Consider the following 24588-nt stretch of genomic DNA (forward strand, 5'->3'; position numbering starts at 1 on the left):
CAATGGATAGATGGTCTGAGATTACCAGTCAAACTTAGACTTTTCGCAGCCCTAAATATGTCAGAACGGGTTGAACTGCAAATTAATGGTTGGCTTTTAGCGGCATATTTCTTTCTTTCTACTATATACCTAAAGTGGATAAATAAAATATACTCATACGTTTTGATTTTTTGTTTTGTTTTAGGTAAAACTTAATGGATAATAGAAAAAAACAAATGAGGATAAAGCAATAAAAGGGTTAGGAAAATTAGCGGAAACTAGAGCTTTGTCCAATTTTGACACAAAAACCAAATATTTTTGTTGTTAAATAATTATAATAGGTTGGGGAAAAAGTTCCTTCGCATTTTTTAAGAAAATTCACAACATTTTTAATGTAGTTTATTTACATTTAACTAAAGTATGTAGGTACCATTTTGTTCGATAACTTTTTGCCATCTTGTAGGTAGGGACATGATCCCATTGCTAAAGAAATTTTGGGGCTTTTGATCAAAATACCGCGACAATTGGTTTTGGCAGTCCTCTCGTGATGTTAACCTGACATTGCCTAAAGAATTCTGAAGAGACCGAAACAGGTGGAAAACTGAAGGTGCAAGGTGAGGACTATACGGCGAATGCATTAACACCTCCCAGTCAAGCTCTCTTAATTTTTGCGAGTAGCGAAAGATGTGTGAGGTCTAGCGTTATCATAATGAAAAACAACACCCCTTCTGTTGTTTAATTCCGACCGCTTTCCCTCAATTTCTTGATTTAATCTCATCAGTTGTTCGCAGTAGAGTTCAGGGTCGATGGTCCTGCCTGGTGGTAGCAGCTCATAATGAATAATGCCCTTCCAATCCCACCACACACACAGCATCACCTTGTTGCGAGTTAACCCGGGTTTCGTCACAGTCTGTGAAGCCTGACTGGCCTTTGAACACGACCTTTTTAGCACATTCTTGTCATACGTGATCTACTTTTCATCACCAGTTATCAGCTTCTTCAAAAATGGTTCGGTTTCATTACGTCGTAATAAAGAATCACAAATGAGTACACGGTTCATTAGGTTTCTTTCAGTGAGCTCGTGAGGTACCCAAATATCGAGCATTTTTTGTGTACCCAGTTTTTTTCAAATGCGCCAACTGTTTTTTGGTCAATTCCCAGTTCTTCAGCTACGTCGTAACTACTGATATGCCGATCTTGCTCCACTTTTTCAAAAATGGCATCCGGCATCCATTTTATCCGTAATAGGGCGACCAGAGCGACATGCATCTTTGACATCAAAATTTCCGGATTGAAAACGCTTAAACCAAATTTGCGCTACTCTCACAGACACTGCACTAGGTCCATAAACATCGCAATTTTTTTCGTGCCTTGCGTTGCATTTTTACCATTTTTGTAGTAAAATTTTAAAATGTATCGAATTTCTTCATTAGATTCACTCATTTTGACAGTACGAAAAATAAATAAAAATCACACATTTTCCTAATTTAAATTTGGATTTTTTTTTTAAAGATAAACTTTTAATGATACCAAAATCAGCCAGATACAAATAGTATAGCCAAAGAGATTTTATTACAAGTTCATACATACTATAATGCGAAAAGACTTTTTCCCCAACCTAATATAACTCACAAGTAGTACAACAATTTTGAAGAAATTCAAACTTAATATGTTTTGTTATATTAAAGAAATGGCAACTATATACTCAACGTTATAAAATGAAAAGACTAAGCGCAGTTTTCGTGGTCGTTGGGAGAAGATTACACAGCTGTCTCGACAAAACATAAAAAAAAAAGTGTGTGTGTCCGCTCCGACGCACGACTGGAGTTTACTGGATATAAATATAAATTTGTGTCAGTTGAATACAGTAAAATATGTAAGTTACGTATTCTAGTGAGAATGATCCGGGAGTTGCGGAACACGTGGATGCGGTAATTAAGTAAGTCTATATAATTCACTTTTACAATTAATATATAAGTTGTCCATTCACTGATAGAAGGAATTGTTTATATTTAATAAGCTTTATTAATAAATGATTTGTAGCGGGTTATATTCGGGTATCAACCCACTAACAGTTGATACGTTCAGGAATCGAACCCGAACGGCGTCCGGCCACAAGCAAAACGATGTCGGTAAATTAAACGAAACAATACGAGAAATAGTTCTATATTACGACAACACGATACACTACAGATTATTAACAAATTAACGAGACACAAAACAAACGACTAACAAATATATGAAAATACAATAATGAGAGAAACGCGCGATCAGTACGAGGCTTTGTGGCGGACTGCCGGCGCAGCAGCCCGGCGTCACCTGCGATAACGCGGCCGCGCGTTGGCTCCTGATTGGCGCGCGCACGCATCACGCAATCAGGAGCCAATCAGGCGCATAACGCATTTCGTGTGACATGCTATACTCTCTAGTACGATTTTGGTCCCCATAATTTTCATACCCCGGGCCTATATATGTAAATCGATTCTTAAGGAGTAAACTCCAATAAGAACGCTTCGTCTCAAACAGTATTTGGGTAAGTCTTGCGAGCTATTGTGTCCACGAGTCGTCTAACTTGAAGTTTTTCTTTTGTGACCACAAGTTTTTATAACTAGTTATATTAGTTGTAACGTATGGCTCATACTAAATGTATCGTGTCGAAGCGAATATTTTGAAAACATTTCCATAGTTTTAGCAACGCTTATATTGACGTGGCCTTTGATGGATTCAAGTCTAGCGTCTTGCTATCGGATTAAAGTATATATATTATGTGAGTGTTCATTCACAATGTCACCTGAAATTATCTAACGAAGTGGGATATTCAATGGGACTTATTAAACTAAGCTTTGCTATTTTCACGATAAATTTTTATTGGACGTTTTGTACGGAAAATGATTGTGTTCAAGTGAACGATGTTAAGATGATTGGAAGGAAGCTGTTTACTGTTTTTGATAAGAAGCCTTATGTTGCTTTTTGGGATATATCGTATGCGGAGCCGCCTGTTGGCAATCTCAGATTTAAGGTTGGCTTAATTTTATTTTCTTCAGCCATATCGTATTTTATGTGGAAACGATAATTAAAACTTTTAATGATACACAATCAACTTTTTTGGTATTTCGTTTTTTGTTAGCTGGGATGTTCACGACTTTTCTAGTGTTGAATAGTTGTCGGAGTCACACAGTATGACATGAGGTCTCGATTTTACTGTATTAATGTTTGTCATATATTTCGAACCCAAAGGAAATTAATTCCTTGACGAAATAAAACAGACATGTACAGTGTACCCCACGAACGATATAAGATGATGAAGAAAAATGCACTTCATTATTTCGGTATATTCTGGGCTCGACGTGGAAGTAAACGACTCGTGGAGCTCGGAGTGATACGAATACAATTTGCTACAGTTGAATAAAGTCAAAAGTCTCAAGTGCTTTAAACTAATCAATGTCCTTAGTTTAATAAGATCCATGTTTCTTTTTGTGACTACAAGTTATTTTCCGCATTGCAGCCACCGAAATTACGACTGAATTTTGGCTCCACGAAATTCAATTATAGTAAACCTTACTTGAACACTCGTCGATCAAGAACCGAAGACTGTCTTTACTTATCTATTTATATGCCTTTGACTAATGCCACTGGTTTTCCTGTTATTATTTGGATACACGAGCGTTCATATTGTCATGGACCAGATTTCTTTATTGATGAGAATATTATTGTTGTGACAGTGTCATTCCGTACCGGTATATTTGGATATTTGAACACCGGCGATGGTTTTGCTCTCGGCAATATGGGAGCCAAAGATATGCTTACGGCTATCAAATGGGTGAAAAGTAATATAAAAAATTTTAAAGGCGATGTCGATAAAATCACTGTTATTGGATCCGGTGAAGCGGCTGCTTCTGTAGCTACGTTTCCCCTAACATCTGCAGCGGGAAATTTATTTTCAAGAATAATCGTTGAGAGCGGCAGCGCTTTATCGCCTGAAAATTATAGAAATTACAATTTCGAGATCTCAAACAAGCTGTACTGGAATCTTAATGGTCCATTCAAAAAGTTGAATAGAACTAATTTATACCAAATCCTCGCTAATTCGACCACGAATGAATTGTTATTGGCGTCCGGAGCGCTATTTGACAGTACCGAAGTGAGAGATAATCAGAGGCTAATTAATTCCTTTGGACCGACAGTTGAATTGTCGGGGAAGGGCGCTTTTATGAATAAATTTCCATCGGACATATACAAGCGACCCCTTCCTAATAAGAGCGTTGATGTGATGTTCGGCTATACAAGTTTGGAATATCTTCATAAGCTCCGAGGCTTTGTGGATAACAGAAAACTTTTAAAGTTTATGAATTACAATTTTCAGTACCTTGTGCCTTTTGAGGGTAAGATAGACGAGTATGGATCGAAACGTTATCAAGAGATACGTCAGAGAATAATGGATTTCTATTTCGCGAACGGAACTATTGGCGAAAGGAGTTTAAGGCGATACGCAAAATACGTATCGGATCAAGCGATTTATCCTGTAATACGCCAGGCCAGATCACACTCAGAAAAGTCGGGTAATAATGTTTACTTATACAGATTCTCGTATAAAGGTTGTTTGAACATCGTTCGAGATTTGCTCCTCCGAAATTTTAAGTTGACTGGAGCGACTGGAGGGGACGAGGTTTGTTACCAATTCACATGCAAATCAGCGAACCGGCTCTACAGAAGCGAGGTGTCGAGTGAAAGGAGGTTCGTTAAGAAGATTGCGAGGCTATTGGCGAACTTCGCTAAGCATGGGTAAATATGACGACGTGTGTTCCAAGATGCTATTTAAATAATACATAAACAAACTTGAATCGAATTTGTTGTTGTGAGGCTATTTTATATTACTTTTAAAGGGCATAAGGGCTCACCTAGTGATAATTGGTCAATGTATCCTACAGACATCACATTGTAATCTTTCAGACCCGTGAAATGAAACGCATAAGTTTTTCATGAAGAGAAATATATAGGAAAATTATTTATTGTGGGTGGACAAATAGTATATGTAACGAAACATTCGAAATATCCATGAATACAGAAACATTAATTATATTACTAAAGAACATATTATTCTACATAAACAAAATATTGACTTTTTGAAATCCTTTTTTTCAAAATCTATCTATCTAGGACCGTAATGATGTTATAACCATGCTCATTATAATATTATAGAGTACCAAAATAGCACGTTACGGAAATTAATTTAATAATAATGTTTTGGAATACCAAGAATTCGCGCGATGATTATTCAACACGAATTTGTATGCAAAGTTAATTGATAAACTTCCTTAATTTCAGGGACCCAACGCCGGAGGGCAGCGATGAGATTCTGGGCGACTTAAAATGGACGCCAATGGTCGATCTCAATAATATCAAAGGGTTAAATTTGAATCGAAAAATTAAAATGATCGAATTACCCGAAATGAGGAGAGTAAGGTTTTGGGATCAATTGAAGAGCGAATATTTTGAAGATTTCGATTAATATTAATCTCTTAGGTATTTTGTAACTAATGATAATAACATTAGGTCATTAAAAATGAATCATTGTAGGTAGTTTTTATTTTGTTTTATTTTAATAAACAATACATTCAATTGTGATGCATCTTCAGTTCAGTAAGTAGTTGATGGCGCTTCAAGTTACCTTTCTTAGCTTTATTAAGCAGCTTTTTGGAAGAACGGAGGATCAAGATCGTCTTTGACAGTTGTTCCTCCAATGCCATGGCGAATAATGATGGCGTTCCATATAGTTAGGAGATCTCCACGCCTCTCATTCTGTATATTTATGGCATGCTGCTTTTCGATAGCAAGCATCGCTATGCCGATAATAGCACGAAGTATGCGCGGAATACTGACCATCAGAGAATTTTTGGAACACGAGACAGGAAAAACGATTGGAACCTGTGTCTAAGGTGGAGGATCTTCTAGGGTAGGTTTCTGGATGGGGTGAATTGAATGCAGTCCAATTCGACCTTTGAAGACACAGGTTTGCGTTCTAGTTTTATAGTTTAATGGCTGCCCCATTCTCCAAATCGAAAGATATTACTGCTTCACTGTAGAAATAGGCAGGGCGGTGGTACCTACCTGTGCGGAATCACAAGACGCCCTACTACCATTAATTACGCAAATTATAATTTTGCGGGTTTGATTTTTATTACACGATGCTATTCCTTCACCGTAGAAGTCATTGGTGGACACTTGTCAAGTACGTATTTCATCAGAAAAATCGACACCTACTTGCCACAGTATTCGAACACTGGCACAGTCGCTTCCTTAGATACAAACGTACTCGGCATCTTCTCCTTTTAACCCAAAACGATTTAAAGATGGACTAATGACCTGCTAAAGGACGCGGGGATCCGCTGGACCTGTCATTGTGGTGAACCTTGGGGACACCTTTTATATGATTGAAAGTTTACTGGTAGCCCGAAGGCCTTTCAAGTTTCACCAGGACAGGTGGGCGAGCAAAGGCTCAGCCAAGAGGGGTGGGATTTGCTAACAACTGCCCGAGCGCCTCCGAAGGAGACCTAACAACTCAAGAGCAATTGTTTCGCGAATGAATCTACTACCGGATCGGAATCGCGACCCGCTGAGAAGATCCGGCGAGAAACTCAGCGGGCTGATGCATGGGTTAGGTTGCACGTCGACCTCTTTGTCGAGTTCGACGAGTACGGTTACCGGGGTCCCTAAGCCTGCCCCTAGTATTAGAGCTGAAGCCATCTAATGCAAAGGTTATTGGATCTGATGGATCCGTAAGGACGTGTCTAGGGCGTCGACGGTGACTGGCTCCTGCATGATCAGGATTCGGGGAGTAGTCAGCGGCGGCAACGATACTTGGGGACACCTGTGGACATCTGATGACGATTAACGATTTTGACAGTAGGCAACGGCTTGGTTCTGCCCCGGGCATTGCTGAAGCCCATGGGCGACGGCAACCAGTGACCATCAGGTGGGTCGTATGCTCGTCTGCCTACATTAAAATGACGAATGAATGATGAATAAAGACTTTCTAGTCTAAAGAAATGCAATTACCTTACATGTTGTTCAAAAATCCTTTTCATCGGATTTACTACGTTAGATCTTTTAGTTAGATCTAGACTCTAGATGCCGTCTGTATTTACATTAGACAGTCGAGTTTCCCGGTAACTGAACGTTTTGCAAGCGGTTAGCTGTCGGCTCGCTTCCACACATTGATCAAAGGGAGCAATATGGTGCCCAGACTTAGGGATGACAGCTTAATTGAATAATGTAAATAGAACTGAATGTTTTTTTTTTACTTGAAGGTACCTCAAAAAAGTAATAAACGTTCTACACTCAACGGTCCGAAGCCACAAATTACGAAATAAGCCTTTTTTATATATGATTACTGGTGGCGGTTTTGTTTCACCAGGACAAGTGGGTGAGCATAGGCTCAGTTCAGGAGGGAAAGGATTTGGTAACAGCCACCCGAGCGCCTCCGGAGGAGACCTAATGACCCTAGGGCTGCAGCAATAAGACATTTGGACTAAAGCATCTCTGACAAAGAAACTGGCGTCGACGGGGATTGATCCCAGTCTCTAGCCACTCAAGATACTGACCACTGGACGGACGAGACAGTCAAATCGATAGGGTTTTGAATTAAAATAGTTAATCCATCTCAGTGGAAAATATAAGTACCGGTATAAATAATTAAATATAAAGTCTTGTAGTACCTGCATAGGTTCGTAGTACTGATTTCCTACCACCAGTATTCTAGTTTAAACAGAAAATATGAGTAGTAGGGCATTATAGAGCAACATTAGCTCCAAGGCCGCTTACATTCCCAAATTTTCCTTAAAATATCCAACTAATCACGTCGAGAAGCCTTGCGTTGTAACATAAGACACCATCCGACTTCAAAATGAACTCCCCTGCACAATGTTAACTAAATATTTCATACATGGTCTTTGAAGAGTCCTCAGAGGTATGCAGTTTAGCTGTGCCCCAGGTATAGCTGATGTCCGTGAGCAACGATGACTGGTCATCATCAAGAGGCAAATATGCTCTTCAATTTTCGAAGGCAATAAAAAAACCCATCACTGACTGACTCGGTGGTGCGGTGCTGACTGTTGCGCCAAGGGGTCTGAATTCGATTCCCACATCGGAAAAACATCGTGTGATGAAGAGGTTTGTTTGCTCTTTGTCTGGATGTTTATTGAAGTGAAACTTCTTTAGAATCGTTGTGATTTCAAACGCGATGAAACGAAAAAATAAGTCCATAGAGACACAAACAGATAAATGTATAGGATTCAGCCGGCGAGAGAATGAAATAGAATACATTATACGGGAAGTTAAAATATCAATTCACAGAGGGCGCTACCTCATACTATAAAAGATATAGATAAAGAAATAGATACATATACTTACACATTTAGGATAATTGTATTTTGATTTTTGAAGGTTTCACTTCTACCACGTGTGAATTGCACACATGTTTTTTGTTATCTACATGTGTATCTATTTAAACATATCACAGTATCTTTTTTAGTATCTGGTACCTATAGCACAGGGAATCTTAAATTTAAGCCGGGTGACAATGCGTAATTTGTTCCCGTTTATTATAATTGGTTATTATTAGAATACCGCTTGATTTGGAACGAGTTATCGTCTCTTTGCAGTTATAGGCAAAACAGTGGTGTCGATTAGCGTGACCTTAAAACAACTCAGATTTCAAAGTAAAGTAACATACGTTTTCCAAAACCAACATAGTATTGATTCTACCCATTCAACGCAAATATTACTCGCATTTCTAGATAATTATAGAGAAAACTACAGTAAATACATGGTAGGATAATTATTACTAAGCAAATAAAACAATGAAGATTGATGAGCGAAGTGTCAGCCCTGGAACACAGTTGGGCGCCTGTCGCCAATGTTACTCTATACATTGTATATACGCTATGTACGTCTAAAGTTTGTTAACATCTATCGAAATGGAACCAGATTCAAATATATTATGTGTTTTATATATTTTTTATCTGTGTTTAAAAATATTTTTCCACTACAATTGAAGTCGTAGTAGCCTAAAATATTAAAAGCCAGATGTATTCGGGTACTTAACACATATTTATGACCAACATCCACAATCCAAAGATTAATGTGGTGCAGTAAAAAGCAAATACGCAAAATTTATCGATTTGTTGTGGTAGGACTTATTCTGAGTCCGCAGGGGTAAGTACCGCCCTACCCATTTCTACCGCGAATCAGTAATGCGTCCCGTTTTTAAAACTGGAACACTTGATAAACAATAAAATCATTGATTTCAACGTTTTCAAAAATGTAGTCCACGCAGGTGAAGCTGCACGCAGAAAGCTAGTTTTCAATTTTTTCTGCTCACGTTATTTGATAATAGTAATAGAGCCTAAATTATTTAGTACTCTATTAAAGTAAGTGTAGTAATAAATCAAGTTTCGTGGTTCAGTAAGCAAATTAATACTCGTTCAAAAGTCATATTTCGATGCGTTACCGGACTGTCATGTGGGCGTTAACGCTAAGGACGCTAACAAAGTAGCGGCGGTAGCGAGATCGTATTTGAACTCGACAGTGCTTTTCGCGCGATTTGTATGCTTTCGATGTCGCTCGCACAAACAAGAACACTGCTAGTTCGAAGTGTCAAAGTTCGTCGTATATAAAATGTACAATGTAATTATTGATCCATAACTTTGTATTTATCGGAAGACTTAGCTTTGGCTCGTTACCAGATCATAGAATATAAAAAAAATGTATTTATCGTAAATTTCTATCGGCGGTTTCATTTCATTTTTTTTTTTTTTTTCCTCTCTCTGTTTCTCTCACTATCTTTCAGCCCACTTAATATGTCCATTGTTCGATAAGTCTGATAGACCACAACGCCCAGTTTCGCGTCAGAATCCTTTGGATATTCCTAATTTATTTATTATATTTGTTTTCATATGTACATCTATTTAATTTATCCTCTATTTACATATTCATTTGATTAATATTTACGATTTTTATTTGACCCGATTTAATGTGGTAATGTCTGATAATTAACAACACTTTTAAAGACTTTTATAAATGGTCTCTTTAATAAAACATGCCTATTTTCATATTATTTTGATTAACGCTTCAATCAGTTTTTTATAAAATAATTTTACAAACTTCCTTTGTTGTTCCTTATTTTTGACTGTATTATCTATGTTTTCATCTGTCATTCTTCTTTTTACTTTTCAATTCCTCCAAATATGTAGATCAAGTCTTTCCACCTAGAAGTGGTAGTGGTCTTTTTAGTAGTCACACTTTTATTGTGATGAATTAAATATAATTGTTTTTTTTCACACTATTATTGTCATCGTTTTTTTGGGCGGTACCCTAAAACGCTTAAAAAGACTTATAGCAGCTACTTACTCCTTTTAACATCAGCAATCTACCAATTGAAGATAAAGTCAAAATTATCCGATTCGAAACTTAACCAGAACAGACAAGCAGACAAATATTTTGTGCTTTTAAGCTATTGCATAGCTTCTATTGCGGGCCTTGAGCGCGGCGACTGAGTCAAGAAATTCCGTAACGAAAATAGCCTGACACCCCCACTACGCCTACTATGTAGCTCGCGTTCGACACATTCACACGTTGCGCTGGTGTAGTGTTTGTGAAGTGTCTAATTGTATTTGCATAAATTGATAAAAAATGCTTTGCAATAGCTTTACCGCGGCAGTCCCCGAGTGCCACACGTCTTTTTTTTGTTAATATATTTGTGGTAAGTGCCGTATATATTTTTATAATATGCATTTAGTAAAGACTTTGACATAGAAAATGCGCATATAAATTTTTTTGTGAGAATAATATTATTATAATATAATTTTTCAAACATATTATTTTGTTACACAGACACGTCATACGTTCACGGGGCGTTCATTACCGTGCGATAAATTATGGTCGAGTCCATTAATAAAGCGTAGAACGTGTTTCTTTTATTAAGTCGCTCGAGAGTACATGAATCTGATGGGGGTGAAGTCGCACAGTAAAGTACTTAAGGGTCGGAAACACCTATTTCATTTTCTCTTCGTTTCAGCTTTCTGCGACGCGATATTTCGCTAGACTTTTAACATCTGCCCGAGAATTTTCTTGATTTATCTCTTTTGCCCTGGCGCTGTTGTTATGCGATTTCATAATCTCTATATATAAAAATGAATTGCTGTTCGTTAGTCTCGCTAAAACTCGAGAACGGCTGGACCGATTTGGCTAATTTTGGTCTTGAATTATTTGTGGAAGTCCAGAGAAGGTTTAAAAGGTTAGATAAATATGAAAATGTTCGGAATTAAATAAAAATAACAATTTTGTTTTTCCTTTGATGTGTCCCCCGTCGGATGGATTCCTTTTGTTTGTTTTAAGTTTATTTTATACAAAAGTTTAGGTCTTTTATTTATCGATGGAGGTAGTACGAAGTCTGCCGGGTCAGCTAGTCAACAGTAAAATTTTCTTTTTCAATCTATAACGTAACCGAATTTGTTGGAAATGCGAAAACATGTCAAGGGATTGCTTCAAACAATGGAATGTTTTCTTTTTCTTTTTATTTGATGGTTAGCAAAAATGTAAGCGACACCCGGATGTTAGAGGCAGTTTGTACCCATAGACACAGCCCACTGAGTTTCTGGCCGGATCTTCTCAGTGGGTCGCGTTTCCGCGATCCGATAGTAGATTCTGTGAAGTACTGCTCTTGCTAGGGTCAATGTTAGCATCACTCCGGTTTGAGCCCCGCGAGCTCACCTACTAGTTAATGTTACGCTGAAATAGCCTTGAGAGGCTTCAGCTTAGGCAGGAAAGAAAAGAGGCAGTTTGATAGGTCGCGTGAGATTATGTTAGCATTGAAACATGTTTTAGCGCTGTCAGAAGCACTAGCCACTAGAACAACGACGGAGTCGATTTGTAATCAATATTTTTCATACAATAAACGATAGTACTAAAAGATTTTCACATTCCACTAGTATTCTTTATTTTTAGAAACAGTTAGCCAAATATTTTTTCAGCAGTTTAAGCGCTAACACTAACAACAGATTAGGGCAGGGCATTAATCGTTTTTTTTTCTTCTCATGCCACAGTACAAAAACAAAGATGACGTAACCAAAATATTAGATTGCCGGCTAGTCGCTATAGCTTCCTGTTCAACTGGCAATGGAAAGAACACAGACACAATAACCTTTTGGCCGTGAAATGTGAAGAATAATGTCGCGTTAAATGTTTTATTATTGATGTATAAATGCGTAGTAATGGAGGCTTAATAACGCTTTAGTATTAATAAAAGTGCACTAGTGTGGGGAACTCGAATAGAGTTACTGGACATGGCTTCTCAGATGCAAGAACAATTGATATAAATAGCCACAAATTCATTAAATCGGCCCAAATAACCACGAGCAAATTTAGAAAAAAAAGATGTGTGGTGTCGTGGGACACCGGATAGGAACGAAGTTCCTTATTATAAAAATATTACTTTCAAGTTCTATTCGAGGTATAAAGAAAATAATTATTCGGGTATACATTTTTTATTATGATTTTTTTATTGATAAAAATATCTTTCTAATAAAAAAAGAATCATCAAAATCGATTCACCTAGTCAAAAGTTATGAGGTAACAAACATAAAATCTTACGTTACGGACGTTTTTTCCCGGTTAGGGTACCCCTCCGCATCGTCCCATAAGGAACTTTGTTCCAAAAAAATACAAAAATGGTTGTGACGTGTAAGTAAAATGAACGAAATCATTTCGAAATATATAATGATAATATATGGTGCGATTTATATGAGCTTATTTGTAGGAACATTTTGAACTAGTATGTGAAATTTAAATAACAGTTCACATTCCAAACATAATCGAATCCATTAAGGGTTCTAATTATTTGTCGTTACGAATTAGCTAATTTAAAAACAGTTTTCCTCCTGCCAACATAGATAAATCAGGAATTTTTTTTCTCCGCCCATGATTCGCGGCACACACAACTGGGTCAAGACTTCTCCCAACTTTGTTAAGATAAGACCAAGCTACCGAAACGACTTTCCTTCGAAATCCAAAACAAGGATTAAACTATATATAATGAGATTCGTTCACAGGAAACAGTTTTTAATGCAATTTTGCCGGCTAGCATTTTAACCTATACTAGAGGTCCCACAGTAGTCGAAATTCGACTACAATTAATTGGAATTGTAAGTTTGTACACTATTATGATTGTATTTTCAACGCCAAGACTACACTATAGAAAAATATTAATAAAGACAAACAATATTTAATCTATTCTCAATTTGACTACAGAGGTCAAGAACAAAAGTTTGACAATAAATAAATAGTATGCATGCGTGTGTGTGTGTCAAATACATGGTGGTGTGTGTAATGTTTTCTTTATTGATTTAATGTATCTTTTATGCATTATTTTAACAAAATATTATCATTGTGCACTTCTTCTCTATATTCTCTATAAGTGTGGAAAATTACATACTCCTCCGTACGCGCAATTTTCGTAAAAAGGGATACAAAGTTTTTGTTTCACGTATTAATTAATATATAGATAGTTGAATGGTCCAGTTGTTATTACACTTTTTCCAAACAAAGACGCTTTCGCGTGAATTCCTCCAATTAATTTTAGTATGAAGTTTGAAGTTTCAAAAGAAGATCGATAAGTATTGACCATCCCCCACCCCTAAGGACTCAGTGGGTACGCGTCCTAAATATTCCTGGACTGTTCATATGAGCCGTACGTCACGTTCGTGACTTGCGGGAAATTCTTTAGTTTATTTAAATCAGAACATGTGTGTGCGAGCAAAAAGCGAGGGTGTAGTAGCTGTTTATTAATGATAATCCGGATTTTATTAACTCAGTTTAATACACACATTGAAGTCGACGTGGCCTAAAGTATAAGATGTCGGTGCATTTGTATCTAGCGATGCACCGGTGTTCGAATCCCGCAGGCGGGTACCAATTTTTCTAATGAAATACGTACATGATAAATGTTCACGGTTGACTTCAACGGTGAAGGAATAACATCGTGTAATAAAAATCAAGCCCGCAAAATTATATTTTGCGTAATTACTAGTGGTAGCACCTCTTGTGAATCCGCACGGGTAGGTACCACCGCCCCGCCTATTTCTGCCGTGAAGCAGTAATGCATTTCGGTTTGAACTGTGGGCTAGCCGTTGTAACTATGCTGAGACCTTAGAACTTATATCTCAAGGTGGGTGGTGGCATTTACGTTGTAGATGTCTATGGGCTCCAGTAACCACTTAACACCAGGTGGGCTGTGAGCTCGTCCACCTATCTAAGCAATAACAATAATAATAATGACAATAAATAATAATGTTAATTTTTAATTCCCAGCGAAGCCGACGAGTACGGCTAGTTTTAAATAAACGTGCAGTATGGCGTTTTTGCTTGCTAAGATGTTCGGTCGTATTACACCGAACAATGTGATTTTACGTAGCACAATTTTTATTTTACCACGACGTTAGGTGTTTTTAAATTATTTTTTTATTGCTTAGATAGGTGAACGAGCTCACAGCCCACCTGGTGTTAAGTAGTTAATGGAGCCCATAGACGTCTACGACGTAAATGCCCCTCTCACCTTGAGATATAAGTTCTAAGGTCGTGAATTCGTTCGCCTGTGCAGAGTAATATTAGGTTAATAGGGAGCTCACCACGGTCCTTGAGCCCTGCTAACGCTTCAAAACGACCACTCTCCATTCAAATCATGATGTGAATGCCACGGTCATATAAAGCTGGCATAAAATTAAACCTAGTTTCATGGTTTGATCCTGTGTATTCCTTTTAAATTTTATAATATAATAATAATAACTGGGAACACATCACGCACGGGCATCCGGCTCCAATTTAGGATTCCATGTGTAATGGGTACCAGAGACTGACAAACATACTTATGTATATATTTTTTATTTATTGCTTAGATGTGTGGACGAGCTCACGGCCCACCTGGTATAGAGCGAATGTAAATGCCGCCACCCACCTTAAGACATGAGTTCTAAGGTGTCAGTATAGTTAGAACGGCTGCCCCGCCCTTCCAGCCGAAACGCAAACGCTTCATGGCAGAAATAGGCGGGGTGGTGGTACCTACCCGTGGGACTCATAAGAGGTCCTACCATCAGTAAAACATACATACAAGTATACATACATAAATAGACAATAAACACCCAGACGAAGTGCAAACAAACCTGTTCATCACACGAATGTTTGCCCGAATCGAAGACACGACCCTCGGCGCAATAGTCAGGGCCGCTAACTACAGCACCACCGAGTCAGACAAATGTAAATGTCAAAAGATAATTTTCTAGGAAATTAACACAATATTGTATTAAGTCCACGATGTTAATCTTTAAACGTTGAAGTAATTCCTGTGTTTGCTTATTATCTTACAAATATGTTACCCGCATGCGAGATTTGACCGCGGCTAAGTATAATCAAATCGCTCGATACGAATGCCCCGGGCGTATTATTTTAAGTCCGCGGCGACTTTGCCGAGACCCTAAAAATATGTGCCGATAAACTAATTTTGCTGTAACTGCAAAAAAGTTCATGAAGCGAAGGAATATGCGAATCTTTACTGGTGGTAGGACCTCTTGTGAGTCCGCGCGGGTAGGTACCACCACCCTGCCTATTTTTGCCGTGAAGCAGTAATGCGTTTCGGTCTAAAGGATGGGGCAGCCGTTGTATCTGTACTGAGATTTTAGAACTTATATCTCAAGGTGGGTGGCACATGTACGTTGTAGATGTCTATGGGCTCCAGTAACCACTTAACACCAGGTGGGCTGTGAGATCGTCCACCCATCTATGCAATAAAAAAAAAAACAAATTAAGCTCGTCACAGATGAAACGATGAATATATTTCGTGATGATTAAGCGCGTTTCTCATTTAAGTTCGGCGATTCGCGGATTCCCTTGAACTAATTTGCAAAGGGCCTGTAACAGGGGTTCCTAAACATATTTTGTCTACAGCTCACTGTGAGAATAAACTTTTTTTAGCGCCCCCATTTTTTCACCTACTTAAAACCACTATAACGAGAGCTCAGTCGGTGTCTAAGAGTCCTCCTTTTTTTTTGTCAGGAGTAAATCACCGTACTTCCGCCCTCCACTGGGGATGGAGGGCGGGGCATGTCGGAGTTGAACCGACTAAAACCTCCTGTCGCATGAGGCAGAACTCATGAAAAGGCAAAGGGGGGAAAGTGAAGCGTTTAGTGCGGAGTACATCTCTCCCATCACCCTCCCCCTCGGTACGCCGGACTGGCGGTCGTCGGCGCCACGACCACCAGTCCTATCGGTCGGCAGGCTATCCGAAGCCCGCCTAGATGGCGCCGGTTAGAATGGTCTACCCTCGGAATACCCCGCTGGGTCAGAACCAGCGTGGGTTGAGGATAGCCGGCCTTCCATCACCCGGATGCTCTTGCATAAAACGCGTGCAGAGGAGCTTGCACGTCGTCTTCTTAGGTCCCCTTCACCGGTCCCCAGGCCGACATGTGAGGGAGACCCGAAACACTTAGAGGGCCAGGGCTTAGGCGAAATCCGCCTCCCTGGCCCCCGCTCGACGGCGGCGGGCCTGCGCGTCTCTAAGAGTCCTCCTAGATGAAATTATAAATCGCCTCCCAAGCCTTTACACAACGCCCCTTTTTTTTCTGGTTCTCTTACCTTAGCTATCTTACTTACCTAAGCTTATGTACAAGAATTGATCGCCCTAATGGTATAGTGGTTGCTCCCTACGATCAGTGTTTTTGTAAAGATATTTAACACAGCCTAGCCTTTCTTGTCAGATTGGATTGGCCACACATTAAGAAAGCCCGAAACCTACCAAGAGAGCACTGACATGGAAAGTGTCTGGCAAAAGGAAGATAGGCCGTCCCAGATCAACTTGGCGTCGCTCAGTATAGCAGGAAATGGGCGTGTTGGGAATGAGGTGGGAGGAGGTAAAATAGACTGCCCAAGACCGATGCAAATGGAGAGTAGAGACTTTCTTGTTTGATATGTATGCGTCCGATACTAAATTACATCAATAGAATGCTAAATCCGTCAATAACTGCGTAGATGTTGTTTCAGTATAGAGAGGTAATGAGATATATAATTAAATAAAAATGAGCAAACTAGTAATTACGGTCTTGGATTTGGTAGTGGTTGCAGTCGACTTAGTAGCTGAACGAGATCACGGCCTATCTGGTGCTTCACTCACTCACTCCAACTTCAATGTATCTACCACCCTGAGCCATGAATTTAAGTTTCATGAATTTACAGTATTCTATGTTAAGAAGTTCTTTTAATCTGAAGGAAGAAGGAAGGCTGGATAAAGAACCTTACATTATACCTGGTACTAATCGATTACTGTAGTCCTTAGACAGCACGACGTGTAAGACACCGCCTTCAATGACACATGAGGTTGTAGTTTTTTATTATATTATACGGATTAAACTTTTCACTCGATATTGCACCTAATGTAATATTTTACGGAAACTTTAATATCTTTTTGATATCACCACCCTGCCTATTTTTTCAGCGAAGCAGTAATGCGTTTCCGTTTGATGGATGAGACAGTAGTTGTACTATAGAATCGAGACTCAGACTTCGTGTATTTACGTGGTTGATCTCTATTGGCTTTGATAAGCGCTTAACTACTGGTGGGACGTGAGCTATTTCACCCATGTAAGCAAAAGGAAAGCCTTTGTGAGTAGCAAATTGAAACAGACTTATGTCATAAAAGCACGAACCGCATTTCGAAATCTATAGAAAACGAGCGTTAAGATTGAAATAACGAAGCATGAACTATACGTAGAATAATTTCAAAAGAAAGTAAAAACTTTTTGAACGCTTCACAGAAGAATTTTTAATTAAATAGAAGCAATGGACAGGTAGAAGCTAATTGAAATTTGTGTTATATAAATGTATGTTCGCTTCAAAGACGAATGCGAGTTGTTTTGGAGTGAACGTGCCATCGAAAAGAAGCGTACCTACAGCATCATAATTTTTTATTTTGCAAACACTGGACTTTAAAAACGTAACGTTAAATGACTACTCTACTACTACATATTTACCAATATTACTTCGATACCAATTTTGAAATTCGATATTAGCGTCACTGGTCTACGTGTCTTGCTATTTCTTGCTAGCCGTTATTTTTTTTTATAAAAGAGCTATATCCCTTCATAGTTGATGTCGATCTAATGCTCAAGCCTAGTGCACTGAAATTTAAAATATGTGATGCGTTGCACGTCGCGGCGGATAAGTGATAATGGACATCAAAAGAGAGAGGTTCCGGCAGCTACATACTTCAAATATGATGGATACAATTTGGGAAGGAAGATTGGTTGTTAAAAAACCGTGCAAAGATTTGAAATAGATAACACAACTTTATGCGTTGCAGTCCAAGAGAAGTTTTCACTCTTTCTCTGTGGATGTGTTTCAAATTATTTGACTAAAATATGGGTTAAATAAAATTTGAACACAATATTTCGCCGTAATATTTTTCGAACCATTATCAGGTTTCTTTGTTTTTAAGCTATTGCATAGCTTTTATCGCGGGTTTGAGCGCGGCGACTGAATCAAGAAATTCCGTAACGAAAATAAAACCTAAAACCCTCCACTCCACCTACCATGTAGGTAGCGTTCAACATATTCACACGTTGCGCTTGTGTAGTGTTTGTGAATAAGCGCGCGGCGTGACGTCGCACTGCATGCGCATCATGAAAAGTCTGCCCGTCTCTCTCTCGCGCGGTCTAGCTTATGAGAGTGAAGGGGATAATGAAGGTTTTGCTTTTGTTAATTTTTATAAATATAGCGTGGTCTTATTTTATTATTGTTTTAATATTAAATTATTGTTGTCTGATTATAATTGCATAAGTTGATAAAATATGCTATGCAATAGCTTTACCGCGGCAGTCCCCGAGTGCCACGCGTGTTTTTTTTTAAAGTCGCACCAATGAAGAGCTCTAGTGCGAGCGAGTCTTAATTAAAAAAATACCCTTCGGGGTAGTGGCGAGTCTGACATTAGTATGTACGTCGAGAAAAATAGCTGGTTTGGGGACCATAGATGTGTCGTGATGAATTTTAATGAGACTCGCATAATTATGGAGGAACAGTAATTGAATTGTGGAAACAAATAAATGACGACCGTTTTACAGCGTCACCGAAATTTGTTAGGTGCGAGGAAAATTTGTAGAGCATTTTGTTGGCGTGCATGCAATCCGACTTTGGTATTCTCATCTTGTCATGGTACAGTAATTAGTGTTTTATTTTTATTTATTACATAGATGGGTGGACGAGCTTACATCCCACTCGGTGTTAAGTGGTTACTGTAGCCCATAGACATCTACAACGTAAATGCGCCACCCACCTTGAGATATAAGTTCTAAGGACTCAGTATAGTTACAACGGCTGCCCCACCCTTCAAACCGAAACGCATTACTGCTTCACGGCAGAAATAAGCAGGGTAGCGGTACCTACCCGTGCGGACTCACAAGAGCTCCTACCAGTTCCAGCAAGGCTTAAAATTTCCAAGACAGGTTTTCACAAAGAAAACTGTGTAGGATGTGCTACAATAGAATTACTTTATTTCTAAGCGTGGGTGTCGTAAATATTGGCTAGAGGATTAATGTCGCGATCTCTGCTATAATAAAATTAAAAAAATAATAAAAATATTCTAAACCATGCAGCTTTTACCTAAACCTTTATTATATTAAAAGTGATTGCAGTTAGAAAAGTTTGGGCGAAATCTGACTGTCTCCGGAATTTTATATTACGAAATAATTTCTGTTGGATTTTAGACATGGTTAAAAAAAATGTGTCAAAGGCATACTTGAAAAGCAGCTACGGGTCATGTATATTAAACTTTGTTAGCACGTCCGTTTTTTTTTGTTGTTAAATTGTTTTCACTCTGACAACACTCTCGGAGTTTTTAGTTAACGGTCAACATTTTTCGTAAAACGATAAAACTTTTCGGTTGTACAAACCTTGAATAGAAGAGATATTTGACAAAGGTGCGAAAAAGTACTTATGTTTTTTTTTGTTAGTATCAAAGTTCCATTTGTATTATATGCTGATGTTCTATCAAACAAAAATCGTACGATTGTTTCGTGGTATAAGCACGCAGAATAGTTACATATATTTAATTTTATAATTAAAATTTAATTTAAATAATTTTAGCTTGTCCTTGTAGAGACTGTTTTATTAAATAACTTTAAATATTTTTAATTACGAGTACACCCACCCACACACACTCTCTTACACTCGCACATGCTTAGCCACCATTACACACAGAGGGTACATTATTATACTAACTAGAGGTCTCGCAGTAGTCGAAATTCGACTATAATTAATTGGAATTGTAAGTTTGTACACTATTATGATTGTATTTTATACTTCTATAATCACAAATTTCGCCAAGACTACACTTTAAAAAATATTAACAAAGACAAACAATATTTAATCTCAATTTGACAACAGACGTCAAGAACAAAAGTTTGACAATAAATAGTATGCATGCGTGTGTGCGTCAAATACACGGTATGTAGTGTGTGTAATGTTTTCTTTATTGATTTAATGTATCTTTTATGCATTATTTAAAAAAAAAATTAGCATTGTGCACTTCTTCTCTATATTCTCTATATGTCTGGAAAATTTCATACTCCTCCGTCCGCGCAATTTTCGTAAAAAGGGATACAAAGTTCTTGTTTCACGTATTAATATATAGATTACAATAATTTTTGTTAATTGTAATATTTTAAGCTCACATATTGTCACTTTTATGCAATTCACGAATTTCGGTTTAATTTTTGTCTAGTTATTTTCTACTTTTGTGTATCTGAAGTCTGAAGTAAAGCCGTTGTATTTTTTGTACGAGGAGCACTGCTGCTTGAGATACAGGTTTTATCACCTAGTTCAAGAACAGATGAAAATTATGATTATGTTTCTACTTCTATGTTAACATTAAATAAAATGTAGCACCTGTGTGGTCACAATACGTTATCCTACGCGGCTATTTCTTGCCACGTACCATCTGGCTATAAAATGAGTTTCTCTCCACGGTGTTTCCCGAGTGCTATGGCATGTCCTTCTTCAGACGAGGCTTGTGGAGAGTACTAAGCGGTAGGCAGCGGCTTGGCTCGGATCCTGGCATTGCTGAAGTCCATGTGTTGGGTACGCAGCACGTCACCCGTGTCGATAAGGCGAGTGACGCCAACCCAGGTTGGACGGGTTTATGAATCTTATAAGATTTCTTGAAATCCTATAAGACGCCGGATGCCCGTCTCGTGGCGATTATTCGTGTCGATCTGAAGCAGTCGATGTAGGGTCCTGAGGTGTACGATATCGTACAAGCTCGCTCGAAATTAAAACTCAAAACTTTGCTACTGAACGTAAAACCGAGCCGACCGATCTGTCAATACAACCGAATTTCTTCTATGTTCAATAACCGACGATCTTTTCAACAGTCTTCAAGTCTTCAATAAATATCTTCGAGGCGCTGATGTCTTTACTCGTGCTTTTTTTATGTAATCTTCGTTCGGAGGGTCGGCGGCCGGCGGTTGGCAGGTAGTCGGTCGAGGGTCGGTCGGTAGGTCGGCAGGTACCTGACAGCGTCGCAGGGTCGCTTAACTACCTCGGAATGTTACCCTACAGAGATCTCGTGTAAAATACGGCTCTCGTCGAGATCATTTTCACTATGATCGGCTCGGTTTATTCGTTATATCTATTTATTTAATAAATGTATATACTAATGCCTTATACTTAACTATTCTATGTTGTAATCCCTATCGATACATATAACTTATTCTATGCTTAATCTATATGACGCGCCCGTATAAACAAAATACCCGGTCCTGAACACAGATAAATGCTGTTTGTTACATCGTTTCGGGACGCGGGCCGGGCGCGTGTTCATTTAAGTTAATATGCTAATCTTAAAACTATCGGGAATAATAAAGCAAAAGTGTATACTATTTATTTCAAAGCAACTTACGTTCTATTCTTAGTAAAATCTATGTGCACGTTATCTATATCCTTATCTATCTATGTGCACTCTATATAATTTATCTATTTGTTATTTATCTATTTGTTATAACTCTATGTCTATGTACATATCTATATAAATCTATTATAAATTCTATAATTCTGAGGCGACGCCGCTGTCGCCAACATCCTCCCCCTCGTGCGTAGCACCGACTCCTTGTAGTGGCGACTCTATGGGCGGGGCTCGTCGCTCGATGCAGGCACCAGCAGGATCATCTTGGAGGCAGGTCTCTTAAGCAGACCGCCGCTCGTTCTGACGTCGACGGTTCGTACACGGTTGTCGGGGCCTGGATAGGTGTGGACAACTTGCCCGCGTGGCCATGTGTTGCGTGGCAGCGTGGAGTCCACTATGAGGACGGTATCCCCACACTGCAAGTCCTCGCCAGCTGCTCTCCCGTCGATCTTCCTGGGCAGCAGCGTAGGCAGGTATTCCTTGACCCACCTACTCCAGAAGTGGTCTGCCATACGCTGCGCCACTCTCCATGTCCTTTTGCCGGTCAGGTCTTCGTCTGTGTAGTCGCCGATGCTTGGAGCTCCGCAGGACCTCCCTATGAGGAAGTGGTTCGGCGTGAGTGCTTCTGACTCCCAACTCTCTTCCCTGGCGACGAGCGGTCGCGTTTTGACGACGTGCTCCGCCTCCAACAGAAGAGTGTGCAAAACTTCTTCCCTCGGGTGTCTTTCCTTCAGTGTGACCGCCAGCGCGGTCTTCACGGACCGCACCAAACGTTCCCACGCGCCTCCCATGTTCGGCGCTCCTGGCGGGATGAACTTCCATTTTATGTTCATCTGAGCGGCCCGTGACACGACGTCTGCTTCCCTTGCATTCTCGATTGCCTGCTTGAGCTCCTTGTTGGCGCCGACGAAGTTAGTCCCATTGTCGCTGTAAATGACTTTGGGCGTTCCTCGCCGGGCGGCCATCCTGCGCAGCGCTAACAGCATTGAGTCTGCCGTCAGTGACGCTGCTAGCTCCCTGTGAACTGCTCTCGTGGTGAGGCATGTGAACAGCACGCCCCACCTCTTCTCGTGACGTCGTCCTACAGTCACCGTCATCGGCCCGAAGTAATCGACGGCAGCACAGGTGAACGGCGGCTCTCCATGTCGTAGCCGCTCTATCGGCAGGTTTCCGGTGGGCGGTAGGCGTGGTGTACTCCGATAGACCTTGCACCACTGGCATCGGACGGCCGTCGCTCGAAGGATCGATCTTAGACCTAGGATCCAGTAGCGCTGCCGCACCTCGTTTATCACCGTTGCGTGGTTACCGTGCTGGAACGCCTCGTGATAGTGTTTGATCAATAATCTCGCTATCACGTGCTTCCCGTCCAGCACGATCGGTCGCTTGCAGCCTGCATCTATGTATTGCGCTGCGTCGATACGTCCGCGCAGGCGCAACAGGCCATCTTCCATCACGACGTCGAGCCGTCGCAACTTGGGGTGACGTTCGGGATCTTTTTCACCGAAGCTCTCTCCTTGGCTGCTTCTCAGTAGGATCTTCTCCGCTTCCTTCAAGTGGATTCGATCAAGCAGCAGCCACGCTTCTTTAGGTGCTTCCGGGGTCCTTAACTTCCATGTGGATCGGGGTTGCTTCGTTCGTGTCGTCCTCCACGTGGGATCTTGCTGCTCCAATTGTCTGGACACGCAGGCGCTCTCCTTCCGGGGTCGACACAGCTCGATAAATTGGAGGACCCTGGCTGTTGCTCTCAATAACCTGACCCAGCTCGAGAATCTGTGCGGATCGGGCGTGGGTTGAGCTTCAGCGGTCCTCGCCGTAGCGACCAGGTAGGCCTCTTTCTCTTCTCCAGACGGTTCTTGCTTGAATGTTCGCGGCTTGGGCCAGCGCGATTCATCCCACGTCAGGAACTCGGGTCCATTAAACCACCGATGCGTGTGGTCGAAATCCGCCGGCGCCTCTCTAGTTGCGTCGTCTGCTGGGTTTTGCGAGCCAGGCACCCATCGCCATTCTTGGGGCTTCGTTGACTCTTCTATCTCGGCGAGTCGGTGCGCAACGAAAGGTTTGAACGTGCGTGGGTCGGTCTTTATCCATGTCAGAACTGTACTGGAGTCAGTCCAGTACGTCCTTCTGCCGACCGCGATGTCCAATTCGTTCGCTATCGCCTGCGCCATCCTTGTCCCCAGCAGTGCAGCTTGCAGCTCCAGCCCTGGGATAGAGACTGGTCTCAGTGGGGTCACCCTGGCTTTCCCTGCTAGAAGCGTGACGCGGTAGGTGCTCTCGTCTGTCTTCTGACGCCAATAGACTGCACACGCGTAGGCCTTCTCGCTGGCGTCGGTGAACGTGTGCAGCTCCCCCTCAGTGTTACAGTACGAGAAGCACCTTGCTATTCGGAGGCCTTGCAACATGCGAAGGTTCTCCATATAGCGTTTCCACGCCACCTCGTCCTTTTCCAGGATGACGTCGTCCCAGTCGATCCCACTCCGCCAAATGCTCTGAATGAGCGCTTTCCCCTCTATTAGCACGATGTTTGTACTCCTTGGCATTCTTATTTGTAACGAACGACGCCGTGCTCGGTGAACAGGCCGCTCCGAATATGACCGACGTCATTCTATACTCTT

The 24588-nt window shown here is 40.3% G+C and overlaps 3 protein-coding genes across 6 annotated transcripts in view; 1 reads left to right on the forward strand and 2 right to left on the reverse strand.

Moving 5' to 3' along the window:
- The window catches only part of LOC692988 (aldehyde dehydrogenase), a 423296-nt gene that overhangs the window by 99682 nt on the left and 299026 nt on the right, over window positions 1-24588 (reverse strand). The window lies entirely within an intron of this gene.
- Window positions 1646-5599, forward strand: LOC101735628 (carboxylic ester hydrolase). 3 transcript variants are annotated; one of them, XM_062673931.1, is made up of 3 exons: window positions 1646-2512; window positions 3485-4761; window positions 5305-5599. In XM_062673931.1, exons 2-3 carry the CDS (start codon window positions 3593-3595, stop codon window positions 5486-5488), a joined length of 1353 nt encoding a protein of 450 aa, XP_062529915.1. In that variant the 5' UTR covers window positions 1646-2512; window positions 3485-3592; the 3' UTR covers window positions 5489-5599. The 3 variants fall into 3 exon arrangements, with proteins under 3 accessions (XP_062529915.1, XP_037873757.1, XP_004933502.2); XM_038017829.2 differs by having other exon boundaries at window positions 1646-1918; XM_004933445.5 differs by lacking the exon at window positions 1646-2512 and adding an exon at window positions 2519-2998.
- LOC119630002 (uncharacterized) lies at window positions 22192-24513 on the reverse strand. Its single transcript, XM_038017802.1, has one exon. The coding sequence runs from the start codon at window positions 24511-24513 to the stop codon at window positions 22192-22194; it is 2322 nt and encodes a 773-aa protein (XP_037873730.1).

Source organism: Bombyx mori, chromosome 19, assembly GCF_030269925.1.
Source record: "Bombyx mori chromosome 19, ASM3026992v2".
NCBI classification, from domain to species: domain Eukaryota; kingdom Metazoa; phylum Arthropoda; class Insecta; order Lepidoptera; family Bombycidae; genus Bombyx; species Bombyx mori.